The sequence below is a fragment of the Haliotis rubra genome, unplaced genomic scaffold (assembly GCF_003918875.1).
Source record: "Haliotis rubra isolate DU_JTF1 unplaced genomic scaffold, ASM391887v1 Scf285, whole genome shotgun sequence".
Lineage (NCBI taxonomy): Eukaryota > Metazoa > Mollusca > Gastropoda > Lepetellida > Haliotidae > Haliotis > Haliotis rubra.
In genome coordinates this window covers 1,040,821-1,053,892 of record NW_025766947.1, presented here as the reverse complement: position 1 = coordinate 1,053,892, position 13,072 = coordinate 1,040,821, and the positions used below count along the sequence as shown (strand labels likewise).

At 42.9% G+C, this 13,072-nt stretch overlaps 1 protein-coding gene across 1 annotated transcript in view; it reads right to left on the bottom strand.

The window, feature by feature from the left end:
* Nucleotides 1-13,072, bottom strand: part of LOC124281588 (triple functional domain protein-like) — a 188,311-nt gene that overhangs the window by 79,107 nt on the left and 96,132 nt on the right. Inside the window, exons 23-25 of the mRNA XM_046717532.1 lie at nt 10,650-10,893; nt 5,023-5,092; nt 3,906-4,041 (exon numbers count right to left, since the gene is read on the bottom strand). Of these exons, the coding sequence (XP_046573488.1) occupies nt 3,906-4,041; nt 5,023-5,092; nt 10,650-10,893 (450 nt within the window). The remainder of the gene's footprint in view (nt 1-3,905; nt 4,042-5,022; nt 5,093-10,649; nt 10,894-13,072) is intronic.

Genomic DNA, 13,072 nt, shown 5'->3' with positions numbered 1-13,072 from the left:
CAACGTGTACTGATGTCAATATGTGGGTAGTGTCACATATCTTCATCATTATGTACTGATGTCATTATGTGGGTAGTGTCATATCTTCATCTTTATGTACTGATGTTATTGTGTGGGTAGTGTCACATATCTTCATCATGTGATGATGCCATTGTGTGGGTAGTGTCACATATCTTCATCATCGTATACTGATGTCATGATGTGGGTTGTGACATATCTTCATCAATGTGAGCACAGTGTGAGCACTATGACATATCTGCATCAACGTGTACTGCTCTGTCTCTGAGCCCTATCAACCAACCGGTTATAAACTAGCTGTAATCTGCCTGTCTAATCACATGAATGAATTCCCTTGTTCATCTGTGAGCCTTGACTGAATGACTCCAGCAACTGGCAACATCTGATCAATAAATCCACCAGAAATGGAAAAGGCTGTAAACAAGCTCTGGCCATTTCTCAGTTAGGGCAAGTAACACATACGGCCGTAACACCCAGCAAGAATCTGTATGCGTGTGTGTGTTTTGTTTTTGTGTGTGTCTGTGAAAACCCTTGGGCGTAAATTGATGCACATTATCTGCTGAGGGGGTGTTTAGGTAGACAAAACGTCAAATCAAAAGGGCATACAGGCAGTAACTTCAGGGAACAAAACTGGCCAGCAGATGTGCAGTGTTTAGCTACTGTCCAGCAACTGATCGAATGTACCTGCCAGCAGATAGCTCAATGAATAATCTTTCTTTCTTCATGAAAAGGAAATATGCCATCACCCTACTACTATTGTCCTGGCAATATCACAATGATTGAGGCCAAGGAGATTATCTTCTTTACAACAATGAAGGATCCCAGCAAATAATACAAGTTATGTCTCTAAGATACTTCACAGAAACTGCAAAAATGAATGAATTACTGAGACTTGGCCAACAAGTTGGCTTGCATATTCACCAATTTAACAACTGAAAACAAATTCTGTGATTCCTGTTTTGTGTTAAGCGTTAACGTAATCCATGTGTGTGCCATGTGCAGGACTGATGCAATGGGAACACCAGCTTAATGCTTGCACATGTAAAGGAAGTGAACATAAAATCTTACCTTCATGATGTGACCTGTCGTACTGCATCTAAACGCAGCTGGGGAACATGCAGCTAAATGACATCATTTAAGGCAAGAAATTTAGTGTTGAAAATATACTGCAGCAAATGTATATGACAAAAGTGAATGGAGAGAAAGAAGTTGGACAATTTTCTGAAATGAATTATGAACATAAAACATTACAAGCAATCTGAGCAAAAATAGCAAACCAACATCACCAATACATGTAAAACACTTCATGGACCATTATACAACAAGTATAATCTCAGTATACTGAGCTTGTCATGTGCATCTTATCTAGGTAAGACATAATGTAGGAATGATTACTGCTCGGCGGACACTAAGAAGGTCAGATTACTGCTCGGCAGATACTATGAAGTTCAGATTACTGCTCGGCAGACACTATGAAGGTCAGATTACTGCTCGGCAGACCCTATGAAGGTGAGATTACTGCTCGGCGGACACTACAAAGGTCAGATTACTGCTCGGCAGACACTATGAAGGTGAGATTACTGCTCGGCGGACACTACGAAGGTGAGACTACTGCTTAGGCTAGGATAACCCTCTGCTACTGCTTGGCGGACACTATGAAGGTGAGACTACTGCCCCTCTGAGCTGATCCCTCACGAAGGTCAGATTACTCTCGGTGGACACTATGAAGCTGAGATTACTGCTCGGCGGACACTATGAAGCTGAGAGTACTGCTCGGCAGACACTATGAAGGTCAGATTACTGCTCGGCAGACACTACGAAGGTCAGATTACTGCTCGGCAGACACTATGAAGGTGAGATTACTGCTCGGCGGACACTACGAAGGTGAGACTACTGCTTGGCGGACACTACGAAGGTGAGACTACTGCTTAGCGGACCCTATGAAGGTCAGATTACTGCTCGGTGGACACTACGAAGGTGAGACTACTGCTCGGCGGACACTACGAAGGTGAGACTACTGCTTAGCGGACCCTATGAAGGTCAGATTACTGCTCGGCGGACACTACGAAGGTGAGACTACTGCTCAGTGGACACTACGAAGGTGAGACTACTGCTTGGCGGACCCTACGAAGGTGAGACTACTGCTAGGCGGACCCTACGAAGGTGAGACTACTGCTTGGCGGACCCTACGAAGGTGAGACTACTGCTTGGCGGACCCTCGAAGAGGTGAGACTACTGCTTGGCCAGGACCCTCCACTGAGGTGAGACTACTGCTTGGCGGACACCTCACGAAGGTGAGACTACTGCTTGGCGGACCCTACGAAGGTGAGATTACAGCTCGGCGGATCCTACGAAGGTGAGACTACTGCTTGGCGGACCCTACAAAGGTCAGATTACTGCTTGGCGTACCCTACGAAGGTCAGACTACTGCTTGGCGGACCCTCACTAAAGGTGAGACTACTGCTAGGCGGACCCTACGAAGGTGAGACTACTGCTTGGCGGACCCTACGAAGGTGAGACTACTGCTTGGCGGACCCTACGAAGGTGAGACTACTGCTTGGCGGACCCTACGAAGGTGAGACTACTGCTTGACGGACACTACGAAGGTGAGACTACTGCTTGGCGGACCCTACGAAGGTGAGATTACAGCTCGGCGGATCCTACGAAGGTGAGACTACTGCTTGGCGGACCCTACAAAGGTCAGATTACTGCTTGGCGGACCCTACGAAGGTCAGACTACTGCTTGGCGGACACTACGAAGGTGAGACTACTGCTCGGCGGACCCTACGAAGGTGTGACTACTGCTGGGCGGACCCTACCCTCTGAAGGTGAGACTACTGCTTGGCGGACCCTCCGAGGGTGAGACTACTGCTTGGCCGGGACCTCACGGGTGAGACTACTGCTAGGCCGGACCCTCTGAAGACTACTGCTTGGCGGACCCTACTGAAGGTGAGACTACTGCTCGGCTGATCCTACGAAGGTCAGATTACTGCTCGGTGGACACTATGAAGCTGAGATTACTGCTGAAGCTGAGATTACTGCTCGGCAGACACTACGAAGGTCAGATTACTGCTCTGCGGACACGATGAAGGTGAGATTACTGCTCTGCGGACACTATGAAGGTCAGATTACTGCTCAGCAGACACTATGAAGTTCAGATTACTGCTTTGCAGACACTACATGAGATTACAGCTCGGCAGACCCTTAAGGTGAAGGTTATGAAGGTGAGATTACTGCCATGCGGACACTATGAAGGTCAGATTACTCTTTGGCAGACACTACGAAGTTCAGATTACTGCTCGGCAGACACTACGAAGGTCAGATTACTGCTCGGCGGACACTACGAAGGTCAGATTACTGCTCGTCGGACACTACGAAGGTCAGATTACTGCTTGGCAGACAATACAAAGGTCAGATTACTGCTCGGCAGACCCTATGAAGGTGAGACTACTGCTCTGGGACATTATGAAGGTGAAATTACTGCTCTGCGGACACTATGAAGGTGAGATTACTGCTCAGCCGGACACTATGAAGTTCAGATTACTGCTCTGCAGACACTACGTAGGTCAGATTACAGCTCGGCGGACCCTATGAAGGTCAGATTACTCCTCGGCGGACACTATGAAGGTGAGATTACAGCTCTGCGGACACTATGAAGGTGAGATTACTGCTCGGCAAACAGTACAAAGGTGAGATTACTGCTCGGAGGACATAATGAAGGTGAGATTATGCATTAACTATGTCACAGTAACCAAACACATAACATGTTTGATGTTGAGAGACCGAGCATTGTGTGTGTATGTCTGTTTGACTGTGTATTTCTGCATGTTTGATTGTGTGAGATGGGACATTGACTGTGTGTGTACAAGGTAAGTAAGAAGGCCTGCCTTTGCTGCTCCGAGTGGGTTGAGCACCTTCCGTTCTCCCTTTGCTGCAGCCAGTCGCTGGGCTTCCAGGAGAGCCTGACCCTGTTTCTCAATCTTGCCATGACTCAACTTACGCACAGGATTTGTCAACCACTTCCTGAAAATATAACTTCAAGTGAGTGGGGTTTCAAACTATAGCCAGCAATAACATGCCCACTTACAGCTGTCAGAGAAGTTTGGTCACTGGGAGATATATAAAGAATGTAGAATCATAACTTATACAGACAAGTTTTACTAAATATAAGGCCTTTTCAGGGCAAATTACTGGCGATTAGGGCCTTTTCAAGGCTACAATGAATTTAGGGCCTTTTTAGGGTAAAATGTCAAAATTGCAGCTGTACCGTCTACCGTGCTTTATCCTTGACTTTCATAATCAGTATTTGGGACCCATTATGCTATGTGATACATCCTCATATATCCCAGGCATGCAACACACCTAATGCATGCAGTACTGTACAGGCTATGTGATACATCCTCATATATCCCAGGCATGCAACACAACCAATGCATGCAGTACTGTACAGGCTATGTGATACATCCTTATATATCCCAGGCATGCAGCACACCTAATGCATGCAGTACTGTACAGGCTATGTGATGCATCCTCATATATCCCAGGCATGCAACACACCTAATGCATGCAGTACTGTACAGGCTATGTGATACATCCTCATATATCCCAGGCATGCAGCACACCTAATGCATGCAGTACTGTACAGGCTGTGTGATACATCCTCATATATCCCAGGCATGCAACACACCTAATGCATGCAGTACTGTACAGGATATGTGATACATCCTCATATATCCCAGGCATGCAACACTCCCAATGAATGCAGTACTGTACAGTCTATGTGATACATCCTCATACATCCCAGGCATGCAACACTCCCAATGCATGCAGTACTGTACAGTCTATGTGATACATCCTTATATATCCCAGGCATGCATGCAGTACTGTACAGGCTATGTGATACATCCTTATATATCCCAGGCATGCGTGCAGTACTGTACAGGCTATGTGATACATCCTTATATATCCCAGGCATGCATGCAGTTCTGTACAGGACTTCCTTACCTGAAGCTGCTTCTTCTCTTTGTCACCGGTGAAGAAGCTGAAGCGTTTAGCCCTGATGAGCCTTCTCCTTCTGAAGAAATAACATGTAATTACTAGACAGACAATAGACGTAGTGGACAGATATTAGAAAAGTGCAGTGCTGGCTGGGTAACAATGGGACAATGATGTCTCTCATCATACTCAGTAACTGTTTCAACTGAACATTATCTTACAGTCCATGATATTTTTACATTTGAAATGTTTTCACAATCAAGTCCTCAAGTGCTCACAGAAATAGAAATAATGATTTGCTTTCCTGTAAACTCATCTATTTCTGATAATTTTACAAAAAGTGTTCAAAACAAAAGTTGGGAAAAATGATAGTCATAGAATATTTAACAATCAAACTTTAGTTGTGTTCAAAACTATGGAATAAACACCAAAAACATTTTTTTACCCCTTGAAATTTCATCAAAGTCAAAATGTACTTTTCTGATGCAAGCTATAGTATGCAAATGAGATGTACTATCCATAGGTTCACATACATAATATATTTTATGAAAAATGTCTTATAACATTCATCCTTTATTTATTTTACCCTAATTGATATGCAAAATAACTGATTTAGGGATTTGTGTTCAGTACATTTTCAAGCCTGTACTCTTGCTGAAAGATTACAATTTTATGAGTTCATTCATAGCTTGATTGTCAATTGCACAATCGCTATGGCAACGACGGTGCAAATGCATCTGCCTGTCAAAACAGTGCTGCATGTAGTTGTTACCACCCATTGTTGATTGTGATCTAAGTTATAACATGCTTATAAATTTGTTGATAATATGCAAGTTTTTTGTCATTTTTACCTGTAAAATGGTATTTTGAATGATGATCAGAAGTCTAGTATGTTAGAACGTATTCTAATGAAGTAATAAAGAAAAAAAACCCGCCAAAAGTTATTTTATTTGTTTTTCTGTGAGTACTTTAGACACCTTCCATTGTATCAGCTAGTCAAGTCCTATACAACAACTCCACACAGTGAATTCAGCCATGAGTGGTATAGGGGAGATAACTCTCCACCTTCACAAAGGATACACAGGATACAAAACCTGAAATGTATTTACCCTGACAATTTTGATTGGTCACTGACATTGTAACCAACATTGTATATATTTAACATTTATCTTGTTTTTGTTAATCGGGGTATGAAATGAAAAATCTATGTGCGAACTGTATGAATCTGCAGGTAACAGATCAAAAGAGCCGCATGACAAAAGGGCCACATCAAAAAGTCAAAAATATTTTACAGATTTAAATATGCTATTATTAAATTGTTGTCAGGCGATCAGAAAGGTCGGTATGCAGGTGGTATTAAAGTTTTAGCTAGAAATTCTATTGACAGATTTGTAACACCCTTAAATATGTCACATATATAGGTATGTTCTTAAACTTAATCAAGAAATATTTGATCATGAAAATGATATCTCATATTTTTGTGTATATATGTGGGCGGTGGGGTAGCCTAATGGTTAAAGCGTTGGCTCGTCACGCCGAAGACCCGGGTTCGAATCCCCACATGGGCACAATGTGTGAAGCCCATTTCTGGTGTCCCCTGCTGTGATACTGCTGGAATATTGCTAAAAGCGGCGTAAAACCAAAACTCAGTCAGTCAATCAGTCAGTCAGTGTATATATGCAGGGTTTTACATAGCTCCTCGAAACTGGGAGTCCTGGGGACTCAGGGCATACGTATTCTGAGAGTCCATTTCCAAAATTGGGAGTCCATCAATTGGCATGCAATAATTGATCATGGATGCTTCCCATTTGATAATGATTAGGTAATAATATGTGTTACTTTCTATGTCATTAGAAAATATGATTGTAAACAGAATGTGTTTTTTTAATATGGGATATCATTACAAACTCAGAAAGTTCTTCCCAGAAAAAAATTATATTGCGTCCACAAGGACGCACAGGATTTTAGTTTGAGGGTACTTCATCAAATTTCTGCGTCTAATATGTAGGAATCACGCATCCCGTAAAACCCTGTATATGCCCCCACAATATTCAAAATATTATGAGTGAGTGAGTGAGTGAGTTAAGTTTTACGCCGCACTCAGCAATATTCCAGCTATATGGCGGCCACAATATTATGATAATGTAATTGAACATAATGGGACAATTCAGCTTGAGCCTTTATTTTCTGTTGAACACCTTGAATGTTTTATTTCAGATCCGGTTATATTGATTGGTGGTGATTTTAATGCAAGATTGGGTGATTTTCAGGAGAGTATTCCTGATTTTGATGACAGTACAAGCAGTAATTTGGAATTTGCTAACACAGTTGTTACTCAACAACAGACAATATTTTTGTATTAATTGCTCTTATTCAAAAACATATATCTAAATGGAAAGGTAGATTCTATGTAGCATGTATAGATTTCTGTAAAGCCTTCGACTCTACTGATAGAAAATGTATAATTATATCACTAAATCAGATCGGGTGATCAGGAAACATTGTGAGTGCTTTATGGGCTACTTATAAAAAGAGTGACAAATAAAGAAAAGTCTAATGATTCTTTATCAGAGGTATTTGAATCATCCATGGGACTATGTCATTGAGTTTTCAAATACTTCACAAACTTTACTGCCATAGCAGAGGGAAGTGATATAAACAACAAGCATTGTCACTAAGGTGACATAATCCCCCGCCGCAAATTATCAAATCAAACTTATAAAGTAATGAAAGTTTAAGATGAAGTTAAATGTCAACAAAAACATTATCTTGCTCTTTAGTTGTTAAAAAATACACGACCGCCTCTGTGGTGTAGTGGTTAGAGCGTCCGCCCGGAGAGCGGAAGGTTGCGGGTTCGCTCCCCGACCGCGTCATACCAAAAGACGTTAAAATATGGTACTTGTTGGTCCCTGCCTGGCGCTTGGCATTAATGGGTACAACAAAGACTGGTCGGTTCGGAGTCAGTATAATGTGTCTGAGTGGGGTATTCATGCTTCACCGCGACATGGTATCTCAGTGGGCTAGCACTATAAAACCAGCTTCAGTCTGGGCTAGTACAAGCAGCCGCACATACACATACACACGCATGCACGTCGTCATATGAGCGAAATATTCTCAAGCACGACGTTAAACCCGACGTTAAACCCAATTTCACCTCACCTCACCTCAGAAATACACAGATTTTCAAGACTGACGTTGACATGAATGTCATAGTGTATGAAATATGCAAAACTAGTACTAAAGAAACTGCTTATTGAAAAACATTCAAGGGAAGTCTTGAAAGTCTATGAAGAAAATCCAGTGAACTGTTCTTAAAATATCTTGCTGACAATTCAGGTTAACATTCTGAAATCTTCATAGTGTCGTCGTGACCCTAAAAATTATGTGAAGGTCACCAAAATCGACTGGGCCCTGGGCCTACCCTAGATGAAGCTTGGTGTCAAATATGAAGAAAGTACAGTGAATGGTTCTTGAGGTATCTTGCTGACAAGCATAACATGTAGGTTAATTTGCTGAAATCTTCAAAGTGTCTCTGTGACCTTGAAAATTAAGTGAAGGTCACCAAAATGGACTGGGCCCTGCGCCTTCCCTGGATAAAGCTTGGTATTGCATATGAAGAAAATCCAGGGAACGGTTCTTGAGATAGCTTAACATGCAGGTAAAACGTTAAAGACCTTGAAATGAAGGTCAAGGTCACCAAACCTAACTTGGACCTTTCTTTCACTGAAGAGCAAAGAAATCTTAGGGATTAGTGGCAGCTTACATGATTGTCAAAACACAAATATGGCATCAAAGGGATATGTGTTTTCGGGAAATATTTTAGTTTAGTTTAGATTTTTTATGCTTAGAGGAATAAATAAACATCACATACATCTATTCTTTGTCAGGATTTTCTTTCAAATATTGAAAAAATATCTTATTAAACTAGTATGTATAAAGTATACACTGTATAGATGTATAACCTTTTACTATAATACACTTTATTTATATGGGGCCCTTTTTGACTTTTTGATGTGGCCCTTTTGACTTTTTGATGTGGCCCTTTTGACTTTTTGATGTGGCCCTTTTGACTTTTTGATGGGGTCCTTTTGACTTTTTGATGTGGCCCTTTTGACTAGGGGTTTGCGGCCATTTTGACTTTCTTGCGGGCCTTTTGAATTTTCCATTTTGGGGCCCTTTTGTCATGCGGCCCTTCTGACTATGACCCAATCTGCATAGCAACATCGATCACTGGAACCAATCCGGTACCTACATTCTCAACTGCTGAGCAACATCGTTCTCCAGAACTAACCCTCTACTTACATTCTCAACTGTTGAGCAATATCGTTCTCCAGAACTAACCCTGTACCTACATTCTCAACTGTTGAGCAACATCGTTCTCCAGAACTAACCCTGTACCTACATTCTCAACTGTTGAGCAACATCGTTCTCCAGAACTAACCCTGTACCTACATTCTCAACTGTTGAGCAATATCGTTCTCCAGAACTAACCCTGTACCTACATCCTCTCAACTGTTGAGCAACATTCTCAACTGTTGAGCAATATCTCCAGAACTAACCCTGTACCGACATTCTCAACTGTTGAGCAACATCGTTCTCCAGAACTAACCCTGTACCTACATTCAACTCAACTGTTGAGCAATATCGCTTCTCCAGAACTAACCCTGTACCTACATCCTCAACTGTTGAGCAACATCGCTTCTCAGAACTCGCTTCTCCCTGTACCCATTCTCAACTGTACATCCTCAACTGTTGAGCAACATCGTTCTCCAGAACTAACCCCTGTACCTACATTCTCAACTGTTGAGCAACATCGCTCTCCAGAACTCAACCCTGTACCTACATTCTCAACTGTTGAGCAACATCGTTCTCCAGAACTAAACCCTGTACCTACATTCTCAGAACTAACCTGTTGTTGAGCAACATCGCTTCTCCAGAACTAACCCTGTACTTACATTCTCAACTGTTGAGCAATATCGCTTCACTATCGTACTTCATTCTCACAGGTTGAGCAACATCGTTCTCCAGAACTTGTAAACCTGTACCCTGTACATTCTCAACTGTTGAGCAACATCGCTTAACTCCAGAACTAACCCTGTACCTACATTCTCAACTGTTGAGCAATATCGTTCACTAGAATTAAACCTGTACCGACATTCTCAACAGGTTGAGCAACATCGTTCTCCAGAACTAACCCTGTACTTACATTCTCAACTGTTGAGCAATATCGTTCTCCAGAACTAAACCTGTACCTACAGCAATATCGCTTCTCAACTGTTGACATTCTCAACATTGAGCAACATCGTTCTCAGAACTAACCCTGTACCTTACATTCTCAACTGTTGAGCATTCTCACAGAACTAACACCTACATTCTCAACTGTTGAGCAATATCGTTCACTAGAATTAAACCTGTACCGACATTCTCACAGGTTGAGCAACATCGTTCTCCAGAACTAACCCTGTACTTACATTCTCAACTGTTGAGCAATATCGTTCACTAGAATTAAACCTGTACCGACATTCTCACAGGTTGAGCAACATCGTTCTCCAGAACTAACCCTGTACTTACATTCTCACAGGTTGAGCAATATCATTCCCTAGAATTAGCTATTGTGAAGTGTTACTGTCACTTACCATCAAGGTCAAGGCTGTTTCGTGATCCTGGAGCCCTCAAAATGGCGATTGGTTTAAGAGCCGACATTGGCACTAATCCTTGAGTTGTTTCCCCTGACTCATTTGGCACTGTTCGGACTAGACACCAGTCCGAATGACCTGGTGCAGCATCAATGACCTCCACACTCTGACCTTTGGCCAGTGTAACCTCATTGCTAGTAGATGCTGAGAAATCTTCTATCACTACAGTCACATCACCAGCACCCTGAAACACAAGATGAACATTATCAGATAAATGTACACACTTGTACACACTACACTTGTACACACTACACTTGTACACACTACACTTGGACACACTACACTTGTACACACTACACTTGTACACACTACACTTGTACACACTACACTTGTACACACTACACTTGTACACACTACACTTGTACACACTACACTTGTACACACTACACTTGTACACACTACACTTGTACACACTACACTTGTACACACTACACTTGTACACACTACACTTGTACACACTACACTTGTACACACTACACTTGTACACACTACACTTGGACACACTACACTTGTACACACTACACTTGTACACACTACACTTGTACACACTACACTTGGACACACTACACTTGTACACACTACACTTGTACACACTACACTTGTACACACTACACTTGGACACACTACACTTGGACACACTACACTTGTACACACTACACTTGTACACACTACACTTGTACACACTACACTTGTACACACTACACTTGTACACACTACACTTGGACACACTACACTTGGACACACTACACTTGTACACACTACACTTGTACACCTGCTTGGACACACACCACACCTGGTACACACTACACTTGTACACACTACACTTGTACACACTACACTTGGACACACTACACTTGTACACACTACACTTGGACACACTACACTTGGACACACTACACTTGTACACACTACACTGGATGGACACACTGCTTGTGTCTAACAAGAGGCCTGGTACACACTGCTTGTGTCTAACAAGTGAGCTGGTACACACTGCTTGTGTCTAACAAGTGAGCTGGTACACACTGCTTGTGTCTAACAAGAGGGCTGGTACACACTGCTTGTGTCTAACAAGAGGGCTGGTACACACTGCTTGTGTCTAACAAGTGAGCTGGTACACACTGCTTGTGTCTAACAAGTGAGCTGGTACACACTGCTTGTGTCTAACAAGTGAGCTGGTACACACTGCTTGTGTCTAACAAGATGGCTGGTACACACTGCTTGTGTCTAACAAGATGGCTGGTACACACTGCTTGTGTCTAACAAGATGGCTGGTACACACTGCTTGTGTCTAACAAGATGGCTGGTACACACTGCTTGTGTCTAACAAGTGAGCTGGTACACACTGCTTGTGTCTAACAAGATGGCTGGTACACACTGCTTGTGTCTAACAAGAGGGCTGGTACACACTGCTTGTGTCTAACAAGTGAGCTGGTACACACTGCTTGTGTCTAACAAGTGAGCTGGTACACACTGCTTGTGTCTAACAAGATGGCTGGTACACACTGCTTGTGTCTAACAAGTGAGCTGGTACACACTGCTTGTGTCTAACAAGAGGGCTGGTACACACTGCTTGTGTCTAACAAGATGGCTGGTACACACTGCTTGTGTCTAACAAGTGAGCTGGTACACACTGCTTGTGTCTAACAAGATGGCTGGTACACACTGCTTGTGTCTAACAAGATGGCTGGTACACACTGCTTGTGTCTAACAAGAGGGCTGGTACACACTGCTTGTGTCTAACAAGATGGCTGGTACACACTGCTTGTGTCTAACAAGTGAGCTGGTACACACTGCTTGTGTCTAACAAGATGGCTGGTACACACTGCTTGTGTCTAACAAGATGGCTGGTACACACTGCTTGTGTCTAACAAGAGGGCTGGTACACACTGCTTGTGTCTAACAAGATGGCTGGTACACACTGCTTGTGTCTAACAAGTGAGCTGGTAAACACTGCTTGTGTCTAACAAGATGGCTGGTACACACTGCTTGTGTCTAACAAGATGAGCTGGTACACACTGCTTGTGTCTAACAAGATGGCTGGTACACACTGCTTGTGTCTAACAAGATGGCTGGTACACACTGCTTGTGTCTAACAAGAGGCCTGGTACACACTGCTTGTACACAAGAGGCCTGGTACACACTGCTTGTGTCTAACAAGAGGGCTGGTACACACTGCTTGTGTCTAACAAGAGGCCTGGTACACACTGCTTGTGTCTAACAAGAGGGCTGGTACAAACTGCTTGTGTCTAACAAGAGAGTTGGTACACACTGCTTGTGTCTAACAAGAGGCCTGGTACACACTGCTTGTGTCTAACAAGAGGCCTGGTACACACTGCTTGTGTCTAACAAGAGAGCTGGTACAC